Raw genomic sequence first — 27,099 nt, 5'->3', positions numbered from 1 at the left:
GCTGATCCCGTCGCGGTGCCCGCCCGAAATAATGACACGTGGATTCCGGCGGCGGCGGCGCTTGGGTGATACGCCCAGGCGAACGGTGCCGTTGTGGACGGCGACTGGTGCCGGCCTGTCGCTCGCGCCTCACAGGGGTCCGCGTGTCGGGGAGATGTCCGGATCTGGACGCGACCTCAGGGGCCCACGGTGTCGCCCCTGGTGCAGCCTCGGCCGTCCGTTGAGCGGGCCCAGCTGTTATCTGACGATGGGCTTCGCCTATAAATTGCCCACGCAGTGGCCACACCGCTCTCCATCCCGGTCTTGCATTCCTTCCCATAGAGCGATCTCGGGCTTCCTCCCTCCCCGGCTCCCCCCCCCCCCCTTCTGCTTGCTGATCCCCCACTGCGGCTTGCGACACTGTGAAGAAGACTGAAATGGCCGTGGAGACCGTGGTGCCTGCTGCGCGCGCGAACGTGGCCAACGAGAAGGACGCCGAGAAACTGAGGTTCATCGAGGAGATGACCGCGAACGCGGACGCGGTGCAGGAGAGGGTGCTGGCCGAGATCCTGACGCGCAACGCCGACACGGAGTACCTACGGAGGTACGGACTCGACCGGGCCACCGAACGGTCCACCTTCAAGGCCAAGATTCCCGTGGTCACCTACGAGGACCTGCAACCGGAGATCCAGAGGATAGCCAACGGCGACCGCTCGGCCATCCTCTCCGCCCATCCCATCTCTGAGCTCCTCACCAGGTACATTAAAGCTTAGCTTAATAAGGTGCTTGTTGTGTGCATGTAAGATTGAGATCTCATTCGGCTTTAATGTGAAGCTCCGGAACGTCGGCTGGCGAGAGGAAGCTGATGCCCACGATCAAAGAAGAGCTCGATCGCAGGCAGCTCCTTATCAGCCTTCTGATGCCAGTGATGAACCTGTGAGTATTTGAGCTTTTCATCTTTGTCATCTCCTTTTCGAATGAATTGAGGTACTGATATGTTAGATTTGATCGTCTAATCGTAATGGCTTCTCGCCAATGGAACAGTTACGTGGCAGGGCTGGACAAGGGGAAGGGGCTCTACTTCCTCTTCGTGAAATCGGAGACCAAGACCCCCGGCGGGCTGACGGCACGGCCGGTGCTGACGAGCTACTACAAGAGCGAGCACTTCCAGAGCCGCCCCTACGACCCCTATAATGTGTTCACCAGCCCGACGGCCGCCATCCTCTGCGCCGACGCGTTCCAGAGCATGTACGCGCAGATGCTCTGCGGCCTCCTCCAGCGCATCGACGTGCTCCGCGTGGGCACCGTCTTCGCCTCCGGCCTCCTCCGCGCCATCCGCTTCCTCCAGCTCCACTGGCAGGAGCTCTGCAATGACATCGCGGCCGGGGCGCTCACCCCCAAGGTGACCGACCCCTCCATCCGCGGCGCCGTCGCTGAGCTCCTCAAGCCGGACACGGAGCTCGCCCGGTTCGTCGCCGCCGAGTGCTCCAAGGGTGACTGGGCCGCGATCATCACCAGGATCTGGCCCAACTCCAAGTACCTGGACGTGATCGTGACGGGCGCCATGGCGCAGTACATCCCCACTCTGGAGTACTACAGCGGTGGGCTCCCCATGGCGTGCACCATGTACGCGTCGTCGGAGTGTTTCTTCGGCCTCAACCTCAAGCCCATGTGCGACCCCTCCGAAGTCTCCTACACCATCATGCCCAACATGGCCTACTTCGAGTTCCTGCCGCACGGCGGCGACGGGGTGGACAAGGCTCAGCTGGTGGACCTGGCGGACGTGGAGGTGGGGAAGGAGTACGAGCTGGTGATCACCACCTACGCCGGGCTGAACCGGTACCGGGTGGGCGACGTCCTGCGCGTGACCGGGTTCCACAACGCGGCGCCGCAGTTCCGGTTCGTCCGCCGGAAGAACGTACTGCTGAGCATCGAGTCGGACAAGACGGACGAGGCAGAGCTGCAGAAGGCGGTGGAGAGCGCGTCGGCGCTGCTCCGGCCGTACAACGCGAGCGTGGTGGAGTACACTAGCCACGCCGACACGAAGGCCATCCCGGGGCACTACGTCATCTACTGGGAGCTGCTGGCGAAGGACGCGTCGCCATCGGCGGCGGAGGCGGTGACCCAGGACGGGGTGATGGAGCGGTGCTGCCTGGCGATGGAGGAGGCGCTGAACTCGGTGTACCGGCAGAGCCGGGTGGCGGACGGCTCCATCGGCCCGCTGGAGATACGGGTGGTGCGGGGGGGCACCTTCGAGGAACTGATGGACTACGCTATCTCCAGGGGGGCGTCCATCAACCAGTACAAGGTGCCGCGCTGCGTCAGCCTCCCGCCAATCCTTGAACTGCTCGACTCCCGCGTCGTCTCCGCCCACTTCAGCCCCGCCCCGCCCAAGTGGACCGCTCACCGCCCGGCGAACCAGTGAGACCCAGCGGGGCTCGCGTGTCGACCAACCTTCCCTGTCGTCTGGCTTCGTTGGTCAACCCGATGGAGACGCCTATTTCTTCCCGATAACCCAAAAAGAAAATAAATAATAAAAAAAGGTCAATGTTTGACCGTCTCTTAGTTGTGATCGGTTAAATAAGAAACATGGAAGTTATTGTCCCAACGAGGATTATTTTTAGTAGGCTTGCGATAATGTGTTTATAATGTGTTTATATATATATATATATATATATATATATATATATATATATATATATATATACATATGTATAATTATAAATCATATAAGATAATGATATTGAATTAATCTTGACCAGTCATAGGTTGACGAGTGGTTTCATCGATTGGTGATCTCAAAAGTGTGTATAAGAGATACTTATGATTTGTTTTTTTAGAATATTCATTGAGTGAGTCTATATTTCAAGCGATATATGATTAAATATACTAAAAGTGTGTCATGGATTCAGACCCCCTCATGCATCTGATTCTGACGAGACATCATTTGTATGAATACATGAGAATTGTTTGTTCTAACAAGTCTCTCTATGATTTTGTCCTTTCATGGATCTCCTTGGCTTTTTTTTTTCTAATCTCATTATGAATAGACACAAATTTTATTATATAAATTCAAATAATCAATCTCAGTTAAAATAATCAAATAGGTCTTTTGTAAGTGGTGCAATCGAAAATTCGGAAAATGGAAAATGAGATAGGTCAATCATAAATTTTGTTGAATTATGTATATATAAAATTTTGATAGTTAATGAGATAGGTCAATCATAAATTTTGTTGAATTCAATATATATAAAATTTTGTTGAATTTTATAGGGATTTCTTTGCAAATCATTGATAGTTATAAATGAATTAATGAGCCCAATAATACCTACACTTAGAATCCCATGTTCAACGACATATGACAGAGAAGATATATCAAACGTCGAAGAGGACAAGGATAATAATAAAAGAGAAGCTGAACTCAATATTTTCATCACATATCTTTTAATTTTATAGTAAATAAATATTTAATATTTTTAATATCAGAATAATCTAATCAGTCAAGTTGAACTCATCATAGAATTCATTCTCGATTTTTTTTATATCCGATCGATCAGCTCGATCCAAATTATATAATTATATCCGATAGCTTAGTTAACCAATGCATACATTTTTAATTACGTTCTTCTTCGATTCAAAACGACTCGAATAGAGTTCGGGATTATTTTAGGGTTTATAGGGTATTGAAGCCTTGATCGACAATTAATGCTCGTAACCTTAGGTCACATGTGCTTATATGACTCAACTGGCGTCACAATCGGGTTGGTCGAATCGGATCAAAAGTGATTAGTATTAGAAAATGTCGAGCTTGAGTTTGATCCAATTTGATGTATCATCATGCATCATGGCAGCTGCATGAGCACCTAATTGGGCCTCGGTGCATTAACCCCATTAGGGGATTGCTTACCAATTGAACATTTGGATTTGACTTTGATGCTTTGATACCGAATGGAGTAAACTTAGAACATGGTTCGGTTCGGTTCGAATGGGCAAGAACAGAACAGGAATCGACTTTGGGCAGTTCGATTATTGTAGCTGAAGTTTGGGAGTCTGATGAACCGATGGTTCAAGTTCTAGGATTGTTTAAACAAATATAAATGATCAAATTAGCAAGCTTTGGATGCTTCCTTAATGAAATTTGTTTGAGTATAACCCTCGAATCAATTGAGGCTCAATCAAGCATGATAACGTAAAAATGAAAATAAGAGATTATCGGTGAACGTAACAAATACTTATTCGATGTATCAATCGAATTAACAATCAAAACATTTCATATCTGAAGCTATTAAAAATTTTATAATTTTTACTAATTTTATATTATTTTTTAATGTCATTAGATTCATTATACAAATCTTAAAATAAAATTATATATATTTTTTTATTTTAACTTATTTTAATTAAAAAATTTAAAATAGATTGTTTGGAATTAAAATTAGAATTAGTCATATCTGATTTGATTTTGTTTCTTAAATTTTATGTCAAGTCTATATTTGAGTTGGTATCGATGGAAAATCATGATATAGATAAATATAGAATGATAATTCTGGATTCCTTACGTGTTCTAATTCTTAATTAATATATTATTTAAGAATCAATCATAAATTTTAAGTATATGATTGAGAAAAATTTCTCCCTTACAACCTATATAAATAGTATTACCTCAATAAATGAAATAATCTTCTTCGTAATAAAACTCTTCATGGTATCATCTTGTTTCAAGCAAAAGGCTTTCTTTTCTTCCCCCTTTTATCCCTTTCTCATTAGAACTAGCTAATATACTCAACGATAGTAATCCCCTTGCCATCTACTGCCACTATTATCATTGTAACAGCAATCCCTTTTCTCGATTATTTAAACCAATATTGGGGTTCCTCATTGCCACTACTTCTCTAAGGGCCCCGATTGCAACCCCACCTTTTCGCCTCTTCCTCTCTTGTTGTTCCAACCCCATCCTTGCTCTCTCTCCAACTTTCACTCATGGTCAGAGCTCATCGATCGCTCTGCCTTCTCCCACCTAAACTTCTTCACGGACGTCGATCGTATCTTAGATTCGAGGATCGCTCGATACTTTTATAAGAACCTCGCCTACTTCCACATCAACTACATGACTATTATCATAATCTTCCTCGCCATCTTCATAGTCGATCATCAACTTTCTCATCGATAAGGGATGAATATAAGCAATTTATAATAATAATTCGAGCACATGACTCATTAATATTATTTGAAAAATTATAAGACGAGCTGATTGATAATGAAACATATCTAAAATAAGAAGAGATGAAGATATGACCAACTATCATAGCTCAATTCAATAAAAAAATCTAAAAGAAAATATAATCAAAACAATAAAAACTTCAATAAAAGACTGAATAAGAACTTCAATAATAGCTCTATGGGTAATACATAGAGCTATTATCCTCTATTGCACGTTCAACTCTCTAACCATGGTGATAACTTCAACTAAATAACTAAGAAAGTAATTTTAATTATAACTAATAATAATTTTAGCAGCTCAATAATAATAATCAATAAAAAGTCATCTTCTAGCTTTATGATAAAATTACATATATAACAAAAGTTTATCGATCTCGATCCAAGCCTACTACTATACCTAACTAGTTTCAAGTAAACATCATAACTACTCTAACTACTTATATAAGTAATTGAATTATTGACTCATATGTTTCTTATTATATCACTTATGATTTATAGAATTTATCTATTCATATCGATTATAAAGGCAATAAAGACATTGGTGATGGTAATAGAATCTCTATCAGTTACATTACATTTAATTATACAAATATTTTTACACTTGATGATATTTATGTGCATCCCATATTAAAAGAAATTTTTTTTCTATTTCTTAATTTTACAAATAAAATAACATCTCTGTTAAGTTTTTCTAGACTCATTTATTGTAAATGATCCAAGTACAAGAGCATTCTTAATCTGAGGCTAGAATAAAAATAACATTCCAATCAATCGCTCTTACTTCAATTACTACTCCTGATGTGTGGTATCGCCACCTTGGTCACCAATCATTCTCCATTTAACAATAGTTAAATTTTTATTACTTCCTTATAACTTCCAAATCGAGTAGAATTATAATTTATTATGATGTTTGCTTTAGTAATAAAAGTCACAAACTATCTTTTAGAATATCTTCAATATCTTGCTTCAGACCACTTGAAATCATTACACTGATGTCTGGGGCCCTATCTTAATCACTTTCTTTGATAATTTTAGATTTTATATCATTTTCATATATTACTTTACTAAATATACATGGCTATATCTTCTCAAATATAAATATGAAATCACTATAGTCTTTACTCATTTTAAAAAGTTGGTCGAGAATTTCTTCTAGCCTACCATTAAAGCAATTTACTCTAATGGAAGAGATGAATACCAAGCTTTAACAACTTCTCATTCATCATATAGCATGCAACATTTTAAGTCACCACTATACACACCTCAACTAGTTGGCTTTACCAAATTAAAGCACTCGTATAGTAAAACTATATATTATTAGCCTTTTGGTCAACAACCTTTCAAACTACAATATACCTCATTAATCACATACTTACTCTAATCCTACAACACTAGTCATCATTTGAAAAATTATTTTATAAAATTATAAATCTTTATAAACTTAAAGTATTTGATTGTTTATGTTATTATTGGTTACACCTCTATGCTTTGCATAAATTAACACCAAATTTTAAGCATTACAACTTCATTAGGTATTCCTTTAAACATAATACTTTTCGATGCTATGATCTTCAAACTTAAAAAGTCTTTATATCATGTCATGTTATTTTTATTGAGCCTATCTTTTCCTTCTAAAATTTTTCTCCCTCGGTAAAGTGAGCCACTATAAGAACCATATATTACTGGGTTCATACGAGTACACCTCAAACCCTATTATGTGCATATTTCACAACATCAATAAATAATTCTCCTCTAGACCCATACTCTCTTATTACTTTAGTTCAACTGCACCTTATCTCCTTTGCAACTTCTCTATCTACCTCTTCACCAACTAACTTTGCAATGCCCTCGACACCACAAATGATGCCTTTGTATCTTTCTCGCCAAGTGACATCGAAGTGCATCAACTTGATCAAGTACATATCACTGACTCTTAACCAATTCTCATACTTTCAATATAACTCAATAATACCACTAAGACTAGATATCACATGACAATATGCTCCAAAAATGATATCTTCAAACAACATCAAACTTTTTATCTTCATAATACCACAAGCTCTCCACCTAAGCTTACTAAACTCACAACCATCACTCAAGCCAAAAAATCTCTATATTAGCATAAAGTCATGTGTGAAGAATATGATGCTCTACTCCATAATATCACATAGAGCCTTGTATCATCTCACCCCATAGAAAATGTCATCGAGTGTAAGTAGATATTTCAAATTAAATAAAATTCAAATGAATCCATTGTTAGATACAAAGCACGTCCAATGGCTAAAAAGTTTTACAAATTGCTAGATGTTGATTTCACATAGACCTTCAATTTAGTTGTTAAATCGACGATAATTCAACTCATTATGATTTTGGCTATCACTCAAGGTTGGCATATGCAACAAGTAGATATTAACAATGATTTTTTATAGAGAACCTTAATTAAAGATATCTTTATGCAGTAACCCCTTGGCTTTATCCACCTTTAGTATCCAAATCATATCTATAAACTATAGAAAACTATTTATGAACTTCGCCAAACTCTAAGAGATTGGTATATTGAACTTGATTCTTTTTTATGTTAATTGTTAACTTCAAGTCGAACACCTCCTTATTACTCCGATAACAAAAGGGATGTATTATATATTTATTTATCTATGTGAATGATATTATTACAATAATTATATAGAGATTAAATAATTTTAAAAGTAATTAGCAAATTGATTCTCCATCAAAGACATAGGAACCTTAACCTATTTTTTGGGAGTAAAAATAACATTCATATCTTTTGGACATTTTTTATATCAAAATAAGTATATTCAACATCTATTTTTAAAGACGAATATATAGAATACCCAAAGAAGTCGCCACCCAAGTCAGTCAAATTATATGAAAGCAACCCTATTATAAATCACACATAGTATCAATAAATACTTTGTTCCTTATGGTTGTTATCTCTCGCATGTCCAAATATTTTATTTGTAGTCAAAAAATTATCACAATTTATGCATCGACCCTCTACCGTGCATTGGTATGCATTAGAACATATTATATGATATCTTCAAGGGACTCTTAATTATTAATTTTTTCTTTGTAAACACTTATTGTTTCATCTTCATACGTTCATCGATATTGATTGGTAAGCAACACTGATTATAGAATATCTACATCGATCTATATTATCTTTCTTAGAGCAATCTAATCATTTAATTTTTTAAGAAATAAAATACAATAGTAAAATCTACCATTAAAGTTGAATAACGAGTCATCGCTACTATCACTATAGAACTTAATTAGGTCACCAATCTACCATACGAACATAACATCATCTCCCAATCCACTTCTATAATATATTATGATAATGTTGGTGCCACCTACTTATGTGCCGATATTCTGCTCACACATAAAATATATTATTATTGACTTCTACTTTATTAGAGATTAAGTTATCAGACATCAACTATATAATTCTCACATTCATACTTTTGATCAACTAGCAAACTCCCTTACAAAGTCACTCATTCGTAGGATACTTCAATTACATCAATCTAAAATTATCATCATTGATAAAAGTTAAATCTTGTAGGGCATAATAGAAGATCATAATATAGATAAATATGGAATGACAACTTTGTATTTTTTTTATGTTCTAATCCTTTATCCATCTATGATTTAGGGACCAATCACAAATTTAAATACATGATTTAAGTACATAATCGAGGAAAATCTCTTTCTCACAAAACCCTGTGTAAATACGTATTAAAATCATCTCATTCACATCAAAACTCTTCAGGTATTGTATTGAGAAGTGCACATGTAGCAAATTTTAACATCCCTCCAAATATAAAAATGTTTATATCACTGTCATTTGTATATTTAAGTTTATTAAGCATATAAAAATATAAAATACTTCTAACAGTATTATTATAATAATAATAGAATTTTAAAGAATATTTATATAAATTAAATGAATATTAACTATTGTGATGACATCTTGTGGACAAGTTCATCTGATAAAAGGTTTAAGTTTCTTGATGGCCCCAAAACAACAATGGATTTGTTTTGGGCCTAACTACTGTCCATGTTCATCTTGTGGGGGAATAACTACTACTGCTTCGATCATTAGTTTGGCCCAACATCTTCTTCTTTTTTTTTGTGAACATGGAATAGGCAAAATAAACAAACTTGGTGTGATTATTTATAAGATCATCATTCATCTAAAACCACATATATGAATCAATTCTTCTTAGATCATAAGGATATATGAATGGTGCCTAAGGGAATCAGAAATATTAGATATAGGAACTGATAGTTTTTTTCTCTTAAAAATTGGATTCGGTAAGAATTGTTTTCCTTTTAATAATTTATCTAATATGCATGAATAAACATAAAAGTCATGATAATTTAAATCTATATTTGTTGAGATATCATAATGATTAACACGTTATTATACCGATGAGTTAGCACTACTTGGTCCACTGGTCGATGTCGGGAGCTCGCAATCGATTGGAAGAAGTGCTGAAGTCGACTTGTATTGGGAAGGTTGGGATGCGGACGTCGTCTAAGGAAAGGCATCTCTTGGTCGGGATGCTGACACCGTCTTCCCGGAAGGCGTCTCTTGGTCGAGGTGGTCGCTCCTCCGGGGGTGGCTGAGCTCTTGCACAAAAGGCTCTTGTCAGGGGGTTCCCGATTTTGGCATCTCGTAGATTAAGTCAGTAGTTGCCTCTTTTTCTCTTCTCTTTATTCTTTCCCTGGCTATATGCCGGTCATGGGCTTTTATACTATTGCACGACGATCGGTTGTATACTGATTTGGCGCGGTGACCGATCCCCGAGTGATGAGATGGTACATTCGTGCGACTACCACCCGAAATGCATGGAATGACGTCATACGATGTTGTCCTGAGCTTTCCAGAATATAACTCGCCGAGAGGTGCCTTGGTATGGATTTTGACTTGGCGCGGGGAAGTACCCCCTCGTGCTTATTTGGCAATGGTGTGATGCGACGTGGGTTGTGACGTGATTGGAGTTCAAAATATGTCTTATCATATATGTATCAAATTCAAATTCACACGGAAGAAAACACTTACACAACCTCTCACCGATCATTTTGATTTGAATGATTTACGAGATTGATACAACCTTTTCAACCTTTCTTTTAAACCATCTCATGTTTGAATGGATTTTAATGTCCTCTGTTACTTCCAACTTGGTTAATGAATCCATTGCCATTGGGCTCTTTTTGGTCTCTGTTTCAGTTGCCTGCTTGGTGTCTATATAGATATCTGGGCCAAAGACCATACAGAGAACTCGAAGAGAACGAAGAGTATGTTGAGAGAGAGAGAGAGAGAGAGAGAGAGAGAGAGGATGAATTTGATCTGCCTTTTCTTCTCCTTGAACTACACATTGCAATAGATAATGCATTCTTTTCTGCTGAAGCGGTAGGTGTGATCAATGATCCAAGTACTTTTGTTTCATGATCTTCCTTAGTTGTGGCGACAGTAGGCGAACTGGAGAGACTCTCCACCACCTTAATGCCATGAAAGCTAGCGCTGAGCTCGATCAAAGAGCAGCAGGGAAAGAACTTGGTCTCCATCACGAGCCCGCATCTCTCCTGATCGCTTCCTTTTGCTTTACGCCAAGTTTCCTCTGCCTTTGCTTTCAGGCGGAATCCGGACGGAAGCAGACAAGTGGAAAGAGGAAAGTGACAGGCCAAAGTGTGCTCACTCTCTCTCTCTCTCGATGAGGGGGGGCATGTGCATGTGCCTCAAAAGAGCAAAGCCATGGTCGTCGGCACTGCACGACCACTTCTTCATGGGTCCTCAGGGAAGACTTCCTCCCTTTCTTGACTTATCTGCCATGTTTGAGTTGAAAAGGCAAGCTGATGGATTCCAAGAACAAAAGCTTGCTTCAAAATATGGGCCTCATGCAAGACTTGTCTTTCCATTCTTCTTCTTATCACTCCATCTGCTACACTTCATTTAGAAAAAGGCATTCTAATGGATTCCACTCACCCAATTCTGCTCCAAAATATTTTCAGTGCATAAACACACACACACACTCTCTCTCTCTCTCTGGATTCCACTCACCCAATTCTGCTCCAAAATATTTTCAGTGCATAAACACACACACACACACACACACACTCTCTCTCTCTCTCTCTCTTTAATGAGACCAACATTGCATTTCATAAAATTTTCCTTCAGCAATGAATGAAACTTTTCAGCCACTGCTTCTCCCTTAATGCAGCTGATACTAAACTGTTGCATCTCTGGAAGAAGAAGAAGAAGAAGAAGAAGAAATAATTCTCCTTTTTATTCAGCTGGCCTGACAAATTATTGATTGGCTTCATAGCAAACTCAGCAAGCTTATCTTCCTCTTTTTGTTTTAATTATTAGTACTTTTCCTGCCCAAAGGAAAAGGACTTGTTGGAGAACAGCTACAAACAAGTTGTATGAAGCAGCAGTAAGGTCCACATCCAGAATCTTATCCATATGCCCATGAATCTTTTCTGTGCTCCCACCATCTTCTGTTCTAAGCTCCCCTTCATTCAAATGTGACTGAGAGGGACTTAAAAGCATTGCTTTCATAGACAAAGATTGATTGATGTTCTCATTTGTGATAAATATCTATTAGTCAAAATAAGAATTTCTTTTCCATTATCTGATCTGAAACCCTAATCATGAAAATAAGCACTTTAGTACCTAATGCTAATGACATGGGTATATATATATATATATATATATATATATATATATATATATGTGTATGTATGTATGTATGTATGTATGTAATGATAACGTAAAGAGAGAATGTGAACTGTGATATAGAGAAACACTAAAAAGAAGAGAACAAAATGTATGCATGCAGCATAGAATATAAAACCCTAAAACCCTAGAAATGTTCTTAGCCCCAAAACAAGTACAGCAACGGACAAGTCGAGACATGGGGGCGGGATTGGGTTCCAAATTACATGGCCCAATTTTGCTCACATAAACGTGCGTCACGCATGTACGGCTCAAAGTGGTTTGGTTCGACCAAAGGGCCGCGGTCGACTTGGACCAGATTGCGCTCCTTTCGAGGTTTCCGGTTCTCGATCTCGGATGGCATCGGACCAAGCGAGCGGCCCGCAGATCGGTGGCGCACGGAGCCGAGCCGCCATAGCGGTCGCGGCACGTGGTTGTCCAGCCCGGACCCGGTTCGATGAATTAAATCATTTCTCGGGTCGAAGAACTAATAATCCATCGGCTTAAATGGTAGCTTTTTTGGGTGTCTTAGTCAGCCAGTTGGGGGCAGTGGCGTTGACTGAAATATTTATTAATTGTGTTCGAATTAGACATAAAATAAGAAAATAGATATCTGAATCGGATTTATAAAACGTCGAAAGATCCAATGAGTCGAGATGGAACCTAATTGGTCTGATTATTGTATTTGATGTAGGAAAGAAATAAATCTTAAAGAAGGTGGAAACATAAGTCGCAATCAACGCTGTCTCGCATCTCGTTGACCATGTGTATATATATATATATATATATATATATATATAATTTAAAAAAAATAAGTTTTTTTCCTCCAAAGTATTTTTTTAATTTCTAAACGATGATATTAATGTTAGCATTTGCCCTGTTGTCACATCATTATCACCTCCTGTCTGGTACCTATATGGTCGTCTTTGTATTATCATCTTTTTTCTTATCTATCATTATAATATTTAGCCTCTTCATCAATTTAGTTAAGTTATCGAATCTCGATATTATGGACTTCCCATCAAGTTAGTAGTCGTGTCTTTATCATTGTGGTAAAAACAAACTCGTTATCAACAACGAGCCTCGTCGCACGCTCTTTGACCATTAGGAGTGGTGTCAAGAGACATAACGAGGGAGATGAGAAGTTGAATGAAGTTGAGAGAGATGAAGTGGATGATATAGGGCTTGTTGACAGAGAAAAGTGGGGAAGGGAGCTGAGGGCAATGATAATCCTGACAATGGAGTGAAAGAGATCGATAGATGAAGAAAAAGAAAAAATTGAGTCACGATAGTGGAGGCTACCTCAATGGGAGCTAATAGTGCTAAAAATAATCAAACACATTGAGTCAATTCAAACATAAACTTAGGTGTTAAGTCAAAATTTGATTGTCCAATCATATATTCATTTGAAGTCAATCAAGTTCCTTCATTCATACTAGTCCCAGGTCAATTTCGATCGATATCGCACTCGTTCGACTTTGATGATGTTGAACTCTATAAAACTACATCAAGGATGCCTACGATAACATCCTTCGATGCTTAAGTTAACCTTAGGGTTGAAAGGTTCTATGCTTTAAATAGTATTATGAGAAGGAATGTGTGTAAGGAGTCTTTTTATAGTGGGCTCTTTTCTTAGGTTTATTATTTCCATGATCCGAGGAATAGTTGTTTGTTTCTCCATCACAATTTTGCCATATCGATTATAATAATATCCAATCAATTCGACATATGCCAAGGTGTTGATCATATGCTAACATATAGTATTTAAATGTTCATATTAGAATACTTTTCTTATATCCGATCAATTGCATGTCTAACTTTTCTTATGCTCTTTACATATTAGAATACTTTTCTTATATCCCTTCCCTTACCAAATTTTTTTGAGATACCTAAGTTATGTATTATCAAAATTCAAACACTGATTTCTTTTCCTACTTTTAACTATTTATCCTCTAAATAATATTTTTTTAGTAATTTAAATACTACCAATACTTAAAAATACTTATCAACCTAACATGTACTTACTTGTCCTTAGCTCATAAATTCCTCAAAGTGAGATCCTTTCACGAGCCCATGGCTTCCAAATGGACATTAATGAATCATCTTCAGCTCAATTTCGTAAGCCATCACAAATAAGTCTGAGCTCAGGTTGGATTAACACGGTCAAAGCTCGGACCACAAAGACATTAATGCTCTCAAAATTTAAAGCACGCCCCCACGTATTCATAATCCCTCGGTACCTCCTTGTTCTCTTGCTGTTGGTGATCTTAGAGCTCCACGGTCGTCTGATGTTAAATTGACGGTGACGATCCGTCGTCACCGTCCCGATGATTAGACTTTGTTGTTATTACTTCACCGCCCTAATTAAAACATTAATGGACGGAATCTCACACCGGTCACGTGCCGCGTCCTTTGCGACCCCCCTCCGCCGTCTCCTTTCCGTCACCCTTCGGTCAAAGTCCACAACGAACCTTCTGCTAACGGCGCCGTCAACTGAGGCGCTGCACATGCGCTGCTCCCCGCTTAAGGGCGCCACGCGTCAGCCGGCGCGGCCTGGAATAACTACGCTCGCTCGCGGTGCGATTACCAACTTCCTTTTAACGGTAGGACTAAGGCGCCGGGAGGTGACGAGATCCACACCAGAGACTTGGGTGACCGCGCCCACCCACCGTTTCCCTCAAGTTTCACCTTACGAAGGTAAATGACTGATGTACCCTCTAATTTACGTCGTTATCGTTTCTTGTTCTTTTGGTTGTTCCCCGTATTACCCTTCTCCGCAAAGCCCGCAGTGGAGCGGAGTGGAGTAGCAGCGGTTACTGCTCGAGTCCTCGAAGGAATATAGTTCACATTCCGGTCCCTCCCTCTCGCTGCTTGCTCCACCGAGTTGGTGCAGCGATAGGTTACGGACAGGTCTGAGCGGGGGGAAGGGGTTTGAGGCATCGATCCCATGGAGAAGAAGCAAGGGTTCTTCTCGGCGCTGGAGGGGGTGGTGCGAGGGCTGTCGCCGGCGCGGTCGAGGGCCAAGAGTCCTGCGCCGAGGAGCCAGTCGCCGTCGGCGGCGCTGCTGCTCCTCCCGCGGCGTAGGAAGGGGCACAGTGGCGGGGGGCACCAGCACCAGGAGCTGGCGCAGGTGCCGGAGGCGCCGGTGATCGCGAGATCCGCGAGCTTCCGGCCCGTCGGGGAGGCCCTGGCGCCGCTCATGGAGGGCCCCGACGGCGACGCGCCGGAGGAGGGCGGAGGGCCGCGGAGGGAAGGGTGGGGCCACTGGGTCCGCGGCCAGCTCTCCCGGGCGCCCTCCGTCACGCATTCCTCGTCCTCCTCCGCTTCCGCCGCCGCCAACGGTTCCTGCTCATTCCGCGGCTCTGACCTCCGCCTTCTGCTCGGGGTCATGGGGGCGCCGCTCGCCCCCATTCACGTCGGCACCGCCGACCCTCTTCCCCATCTAAGCATCAAGGACACTCCCATTGTGAGCCTCGGTCTCGATCCTTCTTTGATGCTCTGTTCTTCTGTTTCCAGTGCCAAAGTTGCAGTCTTGCCTTGCAAAATGCCATTCTTCCATGCGGTGTTTCTGAACATTAATGTCTCTTCTGTACCTCGCCATTCTCGAACTCCTTCGTTTATTCGCTTTATTTCGTTTCGTGGGCTCGATCGATTTAACCATTTTTGGGATAAATTCTGTGACTACTTCTCGTGCAGCTCTCTGGATGCATCTGGATTTTGGTGTCCCTAAGATGGCATTTTGACGTAGCTGCCTTCCGACATTAATTCGTTCTTCATTTCATCCTTGCAGGAAACTTCATCAGCTCAGTACATCCTGCAGCAGTACACGGCCGCATCGGGCGGTCTGAAGTTGCATAGCTCCATTCGCAACGCTTACGCCATGGGCAAGGTGAGGATGGTGGCATCGGAGTTCGAGACGGCGACCAAGGTGGTGAAGAACCGCGGTGGCTCCACGCGTGCCGCCGAGTCCGGCAGCTTCGTCCTCTGGCAGATGGCCCCCGACATGTGGTACGTGGAGCTTGCTGTCGGCGGCAGCAAAGTCCACGCCGGTTCCAATGGGAAGCTCGTCTGGCGGCACACCCCCTGGCTCGGTGCGCACGCCGCCAAGGGCCCCGTCCGCCCTCTTCGCCGCGCCCTTCAGGTATAAAAAGCACTCCATTCCACAACAGCGACAGCTTCCACATCCGGCATTGCCTTACAGTGAAAGTAACTGCTTGATAAAGACTCCAGCTTTGGATTAACTTTGAGCTAAATGTTTGAGCAGGGCCTCGATCCGCTGACCACGGCGAGCATGTTTGCCAGCGCGCGTTGCATCGGGGAGAAAAAGGTGAATGGGGAGGATTGCTTCATCCTCAAGCTATGCGCGGATCCGCAGACGCTGCGAGCCCGGAGCGAAGGCCCGGCCGAGATCATTCGGCACGTCCTGTTCGGCTACTTCAGCCAGCGAACAGGGCTCATGGTGCACATGGAGGACTCGCACCTGACGCGAATCCAGCCGAACGCCGGCGGCGATGCGGTCTACTGGGAGACCACTATCAACTCCTTCCTGGACGACTACCGCCCCGTGGAAGGTATCATGATCGCCCATTCGGGGCGCTCGGTGGTGACTCTTTTCAGGTTCGGCGAGGAGGCGATGAGCCACACCAAGACGAGGATGGAGGAGGCGTGGACCATCGAGGAGGTGGCCTTCAACGTCCCCGGCCTCTCCGTCGACTGCTTCATCCCTCCTGCTGAGATAAGATGCGGTTCCATCGGCGGGACCTGTGAAATGCCGCAAGCCGAAAGGAGCAGGGCCAGCGTCGGCAACCGGGTGAAGGTCGCGGCGGAGAAACGACAAGCCGCCGGCGACAACAAAATCGTGTGGAGACTCGAAGTGCCTCAACGCAAACAAGGAGGAGATCGAATTGTCCATACCGCTAGTTTCTGTGCTAAGTGACTGACCGACCATGAACTATGGGTTACCGGATACTAATTTCTTGTGTTATCCTCTGTACATAGGAGCATAATTGTTCTCAGGTCTCAAATATCACAGGCCTGAATGAATCTTTATACTCTGAATGCAGAAGGGTATTGGTAAAGCATTGGTTAGAGCCTAGACTTAGACTTGGGGGAAGAGAGAAAGAGAGAGAGAAGCTTCTTTCTTCTTTCTTCTACAAGCTTTGCTTCCTTTCCCTGTCACTTTAGATCATCACCACCTTAGTTGCTGAACAGTTGAGTCGTAATGTGTGTTCAAGTCTATTCATGAAGCTCGTCAGAGTGTAAGGATGAGCAAGAAATTGATGCCTGCTCCAGTGGCAAGAGTTGGTGTCATGTAGAACCAGCTAGATGAGATATTTAATGCATACATGTAGCTCTTTTTCCCGTCATCCTGGTCTCAGTTGAGCTGTCCACTTCGGTCCTCCTTTCCCCCTCTCGTGGTGGGAGCTGAGATCAGCTCGTTCTCTCCTGTGTCTTCTTCTTCTTCATCTTGTCGATCCGCAGAGGGGACACAGCTCAGCCTCATGTGGAAGCAACCAGTGCTTGCCTTGGGCCGAGGGAAGGCATCATTGCGGCAGAGGCCTTGGGGGTCTCTCAGGGCCACCATGTGCTCCTCATCTTGTTTCGATCACATCTCAGTGACATGGGAATACTTTACCTTTGTTAATAGACCTGGGAAACTTCCGCACCTCCATGCTCCTCTCCAGGTCAAATCAAGATGCATTACACGGAGGAGCATGGACTAATCTTTCTCTTCTTTCGAAGCAGCAGCCGATTCCTGAGCCAAATTTGAGTTCTTGAGCTCACAGGCAAAGAAGAAGAACCAAGGATTTTCTAGATCGATCAATCCTTGTCGACGAATGCTCGACGTGGACCCGACATCGCCATTGGCACCATGCTCTTTATTAGATTCGTTAGTTGTGGGGGGCGGGGGAGCAGATTAGACCCCACTCTTGGATTTTAGGGAAGGAGTTGAACACACAGGGCGTGGAAAGCATGCAGTGATGGGGATGGTTAATTAGCTGCAGGTGGATTAGTACATCTCGGAATCACATTAGGCCGGCCTCCAAATCTGCGATCGTCCTTTACCGGTGATGCCCGCTGTATGCAGTTGGTGTTATTATTGGCACCTTTTGTTTCAGTTGTCTTTTGGCAAAGCAGTGTGCCGCTTTGGGATCACTCGACCAGTACACAGGCAACAGGCTTAACAGTATGTTGGGACCATGTACCATCGAGAGGTCATTCACAGTGTTTCCCAGCTATCCTACAACTGGGATCCGAGTGATGATGATGTACTGCTGGTTTCTGGTTTGATCAGCGCAGCATGAACAAGACACCCATTCATGTACGTAATACGGTATACATATATATATATATATATATATATATATATATATATTAAGTTTAGTAAAAATACTAGAAAAGAGACTGAACATATCCATAAGTCATCGAACAAGTAAATACTTTTCTTAATCGAACCATATCGGATGGTAAATATGATATTCTTTTGGGTCAAAAGAAATTAAGATTAGAAGAAAATAAACTAGAATGGTGTGATCATGCTTGTCGTCCGTAGAGATCTACAAGGAAAAAAAACAGGATGGTTTGAAATTAAATTTGGTTGATTGATCTTTCTACCACAGAGCTAAGACAGCCTTGGCAAGGCAGCTGCCTCTCAACATATCCCTAAATCATGGCAAATAATGTTTAAAGGTATCAAAAGAATCAATTTATTCTCTTTCCTGCTTTTACTTGAATGGAGACTATACATGTGAATCTAAAAGAACACCACACTGCAGAAAAAGATGGCACTCAGGGCTTTTAACCGGTATTTGGATTGCTTCCTCATGCAGCAGTACTATGTAGCTATCAGGGAACACAACACTTGGTATTTTTGGGTAAGCAATCATTTCATGTGAGGTGGTACACACAACAACACATGCTGGATTCAGAGTGACTCTTTTGTCCTCCTGTGTCCTGTGTCTTAATTCCTTCCTATCTGTATTATTTATTAGCTTCCTACCTCCCTTCACTAACTTCATCCCATTCCTTTTCACAATATGACCATACATTCTAAGACAAAGATATATTAGTTAAATCATGGTGGTGGGTGTTAGAGACAAATCAGAGAGCTAACAAGAAGTTAAGAGAGGAGAGAATAGTTTGTGAATGCAGATTGATGTTCATGGATGTCTGGAGTTGATCATACATACATACATATAGGCATGTTTCTTGAGTTGGTGTGGAAGATGAGTAGTGTAGGGATTCTTGAACTATTTATTCCATTAATATATTTTTTAGTTAATAATCACATGCATGATATTTGAGGATGGTGATGAACATTATCACGCAGAAAAATAACAATATGTGAGAGAAATACATTATACATGGAAACAACAATCAAATGGTTCCTTTTCTTCGGATTAATATCTGTACTTTCAGTAACTCAACATACACTCTACTATAGAGGTACTTTTGATCTGCCTTCAAAGGTAAGAGAGAGAGAGAGAGAGAGAGTACCAAGTTTGCAAGCCAATCGTAGATGTGGTGGCACTGATTTTCTCCAACGTTAATGATTCATTTCTTCCCTCCATCATATGTCAATTTGTTGCATTCCTGAAATAAATGTTTCAGGATAGTTGGATCCTTTGTTTCCTGCTTCATTATTCTGCTTTGGCAGGGAGAGTGTGTGGTTAAGAAGGCCATTGTCATCGAACTGTCCGAGTCTGCATCCCAACCACTCTGAAGACTGCTGCTGCAAAGAAATGCTGATGACTCCCTCCGGAATCTACAATAAAGATAAGAAAATGATAAGATGATACACCCACATCGACTGCTGCAAACATTTATGCTGAGCAAGTGATTGCTTGTACAATCTGCCCACTAAATTTCGGAAAAGACTCGACAATCATGCTGGGGATTCTTTTTCTTCTTTTTTTTATGCCCTTCAAGTACAATGGTAAAATATTTAGCAAAATCTTGGTTTTCTTCTCTGGGGTACAGTGGCGAATACAAGCCCGGATCTGTGTCCTGTTAGACCTGCAAGAAAAGATTGTGATCGAAGCCAGACCTTTGTCTCAAATCTCACCAGGACCATCAGGAGTCATTTTCACGAACATTCTTGCAACTATTGAGGTCATTCGCTGCTTGGTCTGTAGCAGTCCCTGAAGACGAAGGATACAAGGGGTCAGCGAAAAGAGCAAAAAGCACCAACATTTCACTGAAAGAAATGAAAGAAGACGTGTTCTGGACAAGTTCATGACTCGGGGGCATCAAACAAGTTCCTCGCTGGAAAGAGCAAGTTCCAAGTTCAGGAGGACAATACTCCAGGAACAACCTCGTTATTCTGCAGAAGGGCATATTCTTCTGTCATGAAACGTTACTCTCAGCCAGCAGATACAAAAGATGTTCGCACATCCACTTCACACAAACAGATAAAGCTTACCAGGCACTTGATACAAGAATGTTTCCACGGCAGGAGAATAAATTGCGTCAGACTGGCATTCTTGATGCCTTTGGAATCCAGCATGAAATGGTATCAGAAAATAAAGCTGAACATTCTATTACATCAAGAAGAACCAAGCTGTCATGCTGAAACTGATGGATGACTACAAGCACAGAAGCCAAAATGAACAATCTCACATTCTCCGCTGTGCCTATATATCCGAGTCCTCATCGATCACATCAACTTGATCATATAATAATAATGCACGAATATATACATATAAACAAGGTTAAGATTCTTACACATACCAGTAATTGCAGTTAATCATCAAGCTGTTACTGATGCACTCAGGATAGCAGCAGATCAACATAGTTGCTCTCGTTGTTTCATGACTAGAGTTCTCTTAATTGCTCTTTCATGACTAGAGTTCTCTTAATTGCTCAAGTCCACCTTCATTGGCAGATTCAGACGAAGACTTCAGACTAAAGGAGGAATCCAATCAAAAGTGGGGAATAAGAAATTGGTCAAAAAGGTGAGGACCAAACAGCTCAACCACTATTAAGTTTTTGTCTACAAATATGCAGAAAGCAAAACATTGAGCCATCTTTTTCTATACCGAGCAGGAAGCTAATGCAGAGCAATACAGCATAATATTTGTCATGTTTTCAGCTTATAAAGGTAAAGCTGGAGATATCCAAGGACACAACAAAGAACATTTTCACTTCCCAAAATGAGGATTTAGCAGCCCTGAGATCTCCAAGAAACCAACACGATCTCTTCCGCCAAATATCTTCTTTAGTTTCTCGTCACACACTATTATCCTCTTGTTGTCTGGATCCTACAAAAGAATTTTTTAGCAATCATTCAGTGGCTGAAGTCACCAAAGATTGAGATTCACACAATGATTCACATGATAGCAAAATCTAAAGTGGGAACCTCCATTGCATAAAGGAGGACGAGACAAGTTGCTCCTAGGGGTAAGAGAATCACATTTAATAGCAGAGATATCGACATGAAGAATATTTTCTGTTAGTTTGCTGGTACTGATGAATGTCTTTCACAGCTATCCTATTTTGGCTTCTCCAAAGTTCACTTAACATTTTTCAAAATATCAAATATGCTTTTGGAGGTATATTCATGCATTATACACAGAAAACACAAACACCAATCTGTCATGTCCTTTAAGAAACGTAATGTGGAATGGGCAACCGGTTGGAATCAACAGAATCATAATAAAAAGAAAATTAAAAGCATGTCTTACAATTTCACTGAACCCATTGTCCAAAAATCCTAAAAACAGTAGCCCAATGCACAACATTCCCACAATTACAGGGTCTAGAATTTAACATCTGCAGTCACATCTCTGCAAAGGAGATATCCTATTGTAACACACCAAGGTCTCATCCTATTAAAATCTTCTAAATCCTTAAATAAGGGAATCTGCAAATGACAACTCTGGCCCTTCTTGTTAAGTCTGCTTTATCATTATAAGAAAATCTTCTGTCATGTAGTGATTAAGAAAAAGATTGATGAATTTTATTCTACTATTTCATCATATGCTCTACACAATCAGTACATAAAAGTTAACAGTCCAAGTAAAACAGTTCCTCACGGGAAACTACACCAACAACATTTGAAATAACCAGCAGAACAAAGAATGTCAACTAAAAGCTACTTGCGAGTAAAAAAAAGCTTACTAAAACTTAATTGTTGAAAAATCATAAACATATCTAATGAAAGAAGTGACATAGATATTCGTCATGACCTTTGGTAAACACAAATCTGAACTCTCTTTGGTAAACCAATCATACCATGTGAGGATAAAATACTTACCCTCCTAGCATCTTCAAATAATTATTTCTTGTCTTGATTATAGAACTATTTGTTAAGAGAACAACAACATAAATACCACTAAGGTCTTTCAACATATATCAAATGCCAGTATTCAGAATATTTTCAGAAACCTTTTATTGATCTAGACTATTACCACGCATGCTGGATCCACCTTCTGGACCAGCCTTCCATGCCAAAGCGGTTGTGAAACCCTTAGATCAGCTAGCGCAAAAGAAGAGAATACAGCAGTTGATTTTGGGGTTATTTCAGTCTAAAAGTATTAATAGCCTTTTTTTTAGATTACGATGATACCAGCCTGTAAACATGGCATTGTAAGCTGCTCGAACACTTCTAGGATATTTGTCTTCCTTTTCCAGCTAGTCCTATATTATTCATTGATTAATTGTACCCTTTCATGATCTTTCTCTTCCTTGATTACGGAAAACATAGTTGGGTGGAGCTCCAAACTTAGACACATCTTACATATATAATACATTAATAAGTTCAAAAAGTACATGTAGAGACTTTTGTATGCCTTCATTTGGTCCAATATTATTATGTCATTTACCTCTTAAAGTTCAATATAGTAAAACTGACTGATTTGCTCATCCTGAATTAATTTTCATTTTCTCAATAAATTGAAATATCATCCACAGATAAAAGTTGAAATGTTGATTGAAAGGCAGCACCCAACAAGCAGCAGTATCCAAAACAAGAATGAAACAGTGAGCAAATTGCAAGTGTCATTATCACGGTTTAGGCAGAAGTTATATGCTCAGGATGTAGTGCGTTCATTCAACAAGTACATTCATTCAACAAGTACAATGCAGGACAATATCTCAAAAAGTCCACGCTAAAAACACTAAAAAAACATTGTTAAAAAGGACTCCACATTTGGATTTGCAAAATGTTTAGCGTCCAGTGTACTGCCAACATTTTTTTCCAAGAGAAATGGAAGTCACACATGCAAAGCAAAATAGTATAAAGAAAAGGCCAGATTATCACAACATAGGCTATCACAAGTGCACCAAACATAGCCTAATATGTATGAATTTATGTGTTCAGACTCCAGAGCAACAAGATGTAACCACAGAAATTCAATACTTTTTTATGGAAAATTTAATAATAAAATTGTAACATGTTTCACTTTCAAGGTTGTTGAATAATGAATAATTTGTTGACAAAGGGAATGAATTCCAATGAAAAGACAAGATTATTGCAAACAAAATAATGATCAAAACTTGATACTGAAAAGGAAAATATTGGAAAAGTATGTATATATGTTGCACAAAATTCAGCAAGAAATCTTGTCATAGTGCAAACTAACGAGTTACGCAAAATATTATTATAATAGAACTTAAGAGGACATCCCTATAGTATCTGTTAAGTGATTAAGAAAAATGATATCTCACTTAAAGCATCGTGAAGTAGTTACAGTAAGAAACTTTGTCAGATTACAGAACCTGAAAGTCAAACAAAGCATAGGATATAGGTTACTTGAAATTTTTTTTAAAAAGACAGACATGGAAAAGCTAAAGGCTAGATTTGCAGTTTGTATTTGATTGGTACTGAGACAAAATTTGCATCATTGAACGAGGGAAGGGATTGCAGTAGATTATGCTCAGAATCACTTTATATATACAAATATTAAAACAACAAAAGGTTAATGCAGGTTATATTGATCAATTTGATGTTTTGGCTGCAAAAGATCATAGCACAAAAGGTACAAAATTCCTAATAAAGGAATTTATAATCATATCAACCATGATGGAAGGAGACACATATACCAATGAGAGAGGATATAAGTGGTTAGATATCTGAGAGCTAAATAAGGAATGGTTGAATAAGAAACCATAAAGTCAAACTACAGTTGGTTCACCGCCTCATATCAATGGGTGTGAGCTTATGGCTATAGTATTGTATGTAGAATCTACAAAACATCATTGTGGCTAACTTTTGTTGGGGAATTCCTCCTCTCAATTATGGAAAATTCTGTGTTATTTCAAAGACCTGGGACCTAATATAATAAGCAAACACATCTAAAGATATAATTTGCAACATAAACATTAATTGATAGTGTTATCCTTGCTCCATTCATATTTTTTCAATAGGTTCACTACCATATGTAGCAACTAAGTACATGTTAAGATGTCCTCAAGCTTAAGCAAACATATGATCATGTAATAAAGGTAATTAATCCTATCTTCATTCAAGATCATGAAAATCAATACTGCACATCTTCCCATAGACTAGTCTTAAAGCAAGCACCCATTTGGTTATCTGCTCAGAGGACAAGTCATTCATGGAGTCTCATGTTTTACAGGTAAGAATCCTCTTCCACTGTCAACCAACATTGTTCCATGGAAAATGCATAGATGACAGTCATCACAGTTAAATTAGTAAGTAGAATCTGAGAGTGAACGTGTTACACCCTTTATAAAAATTACAAGAGCATAAATCAAACTCCCCAGTCCTTAAGTTCCGTGTTCAGGTGTTGTCCAAATCAATCATCAAACAAAAGGAAGATATAGCAAACGATTCAGGTTTCTTCTATATGATCAAAATCATACAAGAAGAAAAAAGGAGAGACCTGGAGGTTATTCTCCTTGATATAAGCCCATATCTTTTTTAGGGCTTGGGTCCGCGGGATCTCCGCCTCGCCCACCACTGCCTGGAGTTCGGGCGACACTGGCCTGGACTTGGTAATTCCCCTCGGTCGCCGCTTCCCCGACGCATCCGGCGCCGCCTCCGCGGCAACGCGCGACGCCGCGGCGGCCAACCACCTCCTTGGCGGCAAGCAGCCGGGAAGGTGCACGGCCCGACGAGGGAGCGAGACGGCCCAAACTCGGTCGCTGGAGAAGAATGCCATAGGGAAGGTGATCGACGCCGCCATGGTCGGAGCTCCGGTGCAAGCGGAAGCGAGGGTTTTGTTTAGGCGTGGACGAAAGGAACGAAAGGGGATACGAAAAATGCAAATGACGCGAGGGGAGATAAGAGCGAACCGTCCTGGCGATTGGGGAAGAACCATAGCCGTTGGATCTATATCTCGCGGATAACGAGCGGTGGGATTAGTGTACAGCGAATACCAATATCTTCTATGGAGTATATACGAAGAGGCTTATCGATCTCTCCGGTATACATATGCGTACGGAGAGCAATTGGAAATGGCTTAAATGTGACAATTTGCTAGTCGGAGAACAAAATAATTATTTATGATTTTGTACATATAAAACTAAATATGTACGTAATGCAAATGTACTAACATATGTATTCATAAATATGTACATGTCGGAAGCCTACTAGACGCTATGTAGGTGAGTCACATAAGTAAATTTGATAATAAATTTATCAACTAACATGTGATTATCATATGAGATCAAGTCACCCTCGATCCATTATCTTCTCATCTATTATGTAATAAAAATAATTATAAATTTTTGTCTCATTCTTTATTATTACAACGAAGATAATTATAAATTTGTTTCTCATCCTCCAAAATATAAAAAGATATCTTAAACTCAATACAAGGAATTCCTTTTGAACTACTCAAACTCATATTTACGGATATAAGATTACTAACTTGAGCATTGGATCAGATCGAAATTTTTTTTTTCGATCTTGATCTTCATGCAAGTGACACCATGGGAGTACAATATTTTTATCGTGAATACACTTTGGATCATCCTACGCATATAGGTTCAAGACCATATCGAGCTAATCAAGACGTCAATGATATTTTTTTTTAATATTTTAATACTAGAAAGAATGCTTGATGTCACAGGAACGACCACCCGTCAATTTTCCCCGACGAATGCTCCAACGAGAAGATCTTGCTTCTAACCTATAACACTTTTACTTAAGAAGGATAGTTTTCATCCTTTTATTATATGAATACATCTAATTTGGCGTAAACACTAAAGTGAAACTAACATTTGTTCAATGACCTAGGCATTTTGCTCTCGAGGACAACCTCAAGCCATCTACTTATCACTACTGAGGCATTTTTAAACCTCAGTGAATAGGTGCATATGCTAACCGACATGATCTAAGCTATTGCATACTCTTGTCTTAATTAGCTTAATGAATAACGTCATCATCTCAATTGTGATTAGTACCTTAATCACATTGGCTCTCATGCTTATGAAGATTCCCTCACTTGACGTGGTGCTAGCATATTAAGATCACCCAAGGCATATGAAACTATAGATTGAGGGAGCGTCTCGCTCCCTGATCGTGGAATTTAATGCATCGCTACACCACCATTCTGCTCTACTATAATACAAGACCTAATCAATGAATTTGATATATGACTCCTTGAGAATCCAATTATAACAAATGGATCAATGTCTAGAAGGGAAGCGATGAGAGTTCCAACAATCCTAAGGGGAAAGGCTAGATGACCCTATTTCGGGTTGGTTCTCATTCACTCAGAACATCCAAGAGGAGTTAATCCCGATAAACTTTTGTCTCCAATTGTTGGAGGCCTTTGACAGTAATATTGACCTAATAGAGCATACTGTTGCATTTCACGCTTAGATGTCGCTGCATAGTACCTCGAACACCTTAATATGCCATGCCTTCCTTATAACATTAAGAGGCCTAATATGAGAATGATACACTTACTTAAAACCCCTCGGTTGACACCTTCGCTTAGCTTATAAAGGAGTTCCATCTTTACTTTCTTGGGAATGTATACCTGAGGGTATGATATTTCTTGGACTCAAGCAAGGTGAGGAAGAAACACTCTTTGACTTTGTTACTTAATTCACTAAAGAGATCGGATATGTGCAAGAAGCCCATCCATGGCTTATAATATAGATCTTTATGATAAAGCTCAAGCCTTCTCACTTTTTATGGTTGGTAGTGGAGAAGTCATCGATGATAGTGCTTGAGGTGCTCCAAATGA

At 40.7% G+C, this 27,099-nt stretch overlaps 3 protein-coding genes across 3 annotated transcripts; 2 read left to right on the top strand and 1 right to left on the bottom strand.

The window, feature by feature from the left end:
* The first annotated feature begins 353 nt into the window (after positions 1 to 353).
* On the top strand, positions 354 to 2,602 carry LOC135679596 (indole-3-acetic acid-amido synthetase GH3.8-like). Its single transcript, XM_065193508.1, has 3 exons — positions 354 to 736; positions 814 to 915; positions 1,024 to 2,602. The coding sequence occupies exons 1-3, from the start codon at positions 417 to 419 to the stop codon at positions 2,402 to 2,404; spliced, it is 1,803 nt and encodes a 600-aa protein (XP_065049580.1). The 5' UTR covers positions 354 to 416; the 3' UTR covers positions 2,405 to 2,602.
* A 12,109-nt stretch (positions 2,603 to 14,711) lies between these two features.
* On the top strand, positions 14,712 to 17,304 carry LOC103992898 (uncharacterized). The gene is made up of 3 exons (XM_009412797.3): positions 14,712 to 15,404; positions 15,729 to 16,079; positions 16,203 to 17,304. Exons 1-3 carry the CDS (start codon positions 14,886 to 14,888, stop codon positions 16,872 to 16,874), a joined length of 1,542 nt encoding a protein of 513 aa, XP_009411072.2. The 5' UTR covers positions 14,712 to 14,885; the 3' UTR covers positions 16,875 to 17,304.
* A 3,589-nt stretch (positions 17,305 to 20,893) lies between these two features.
* On the bottom strand, positions 20,894 to 25,175 carry LOC135679595 (uncharacterized). The gene is made up of 2 exons (XM_065193506.1): positions 24,784 to 25,175; positions 20,894 to 21,198 (listed from the first exon to the last, which is right to left on the bottom strand). The coding sequence occupies exons 1-2, from the start codon at positions 25,084 to 25,086 to the stop codon at positions 21,079 to 21,081; spliced, it is 423 nt and encodes a 140-aa protein (XP_065049578.1). The 5' UTR covers positions 25,087 to 25,175; the 3' UTR covers positions 20,894 to 21,078.
* Positions 25,176 to 27,099: the final 1,924 nt, after the last annotated feature.

This window comes from Musa acuminata, chromosome BXJ1-7, assembly GCF_036884655.1.
Source record: "Musa acuminata AAA Group cultivar baxijiao chromosome BXJ1-7, Cavendish_Baxijiao_AAA, whole genome shotgun sequence".
Lineage (NCBI taxonomy): Eukaryota > Viridiplantae > Streptophyta > Magnoliopsida > Zingiberales > Musaceae > Musa > Musa acuminata.
This window is presented reverse-complemented; position numbering and strand designations above follow the sequence as displayed.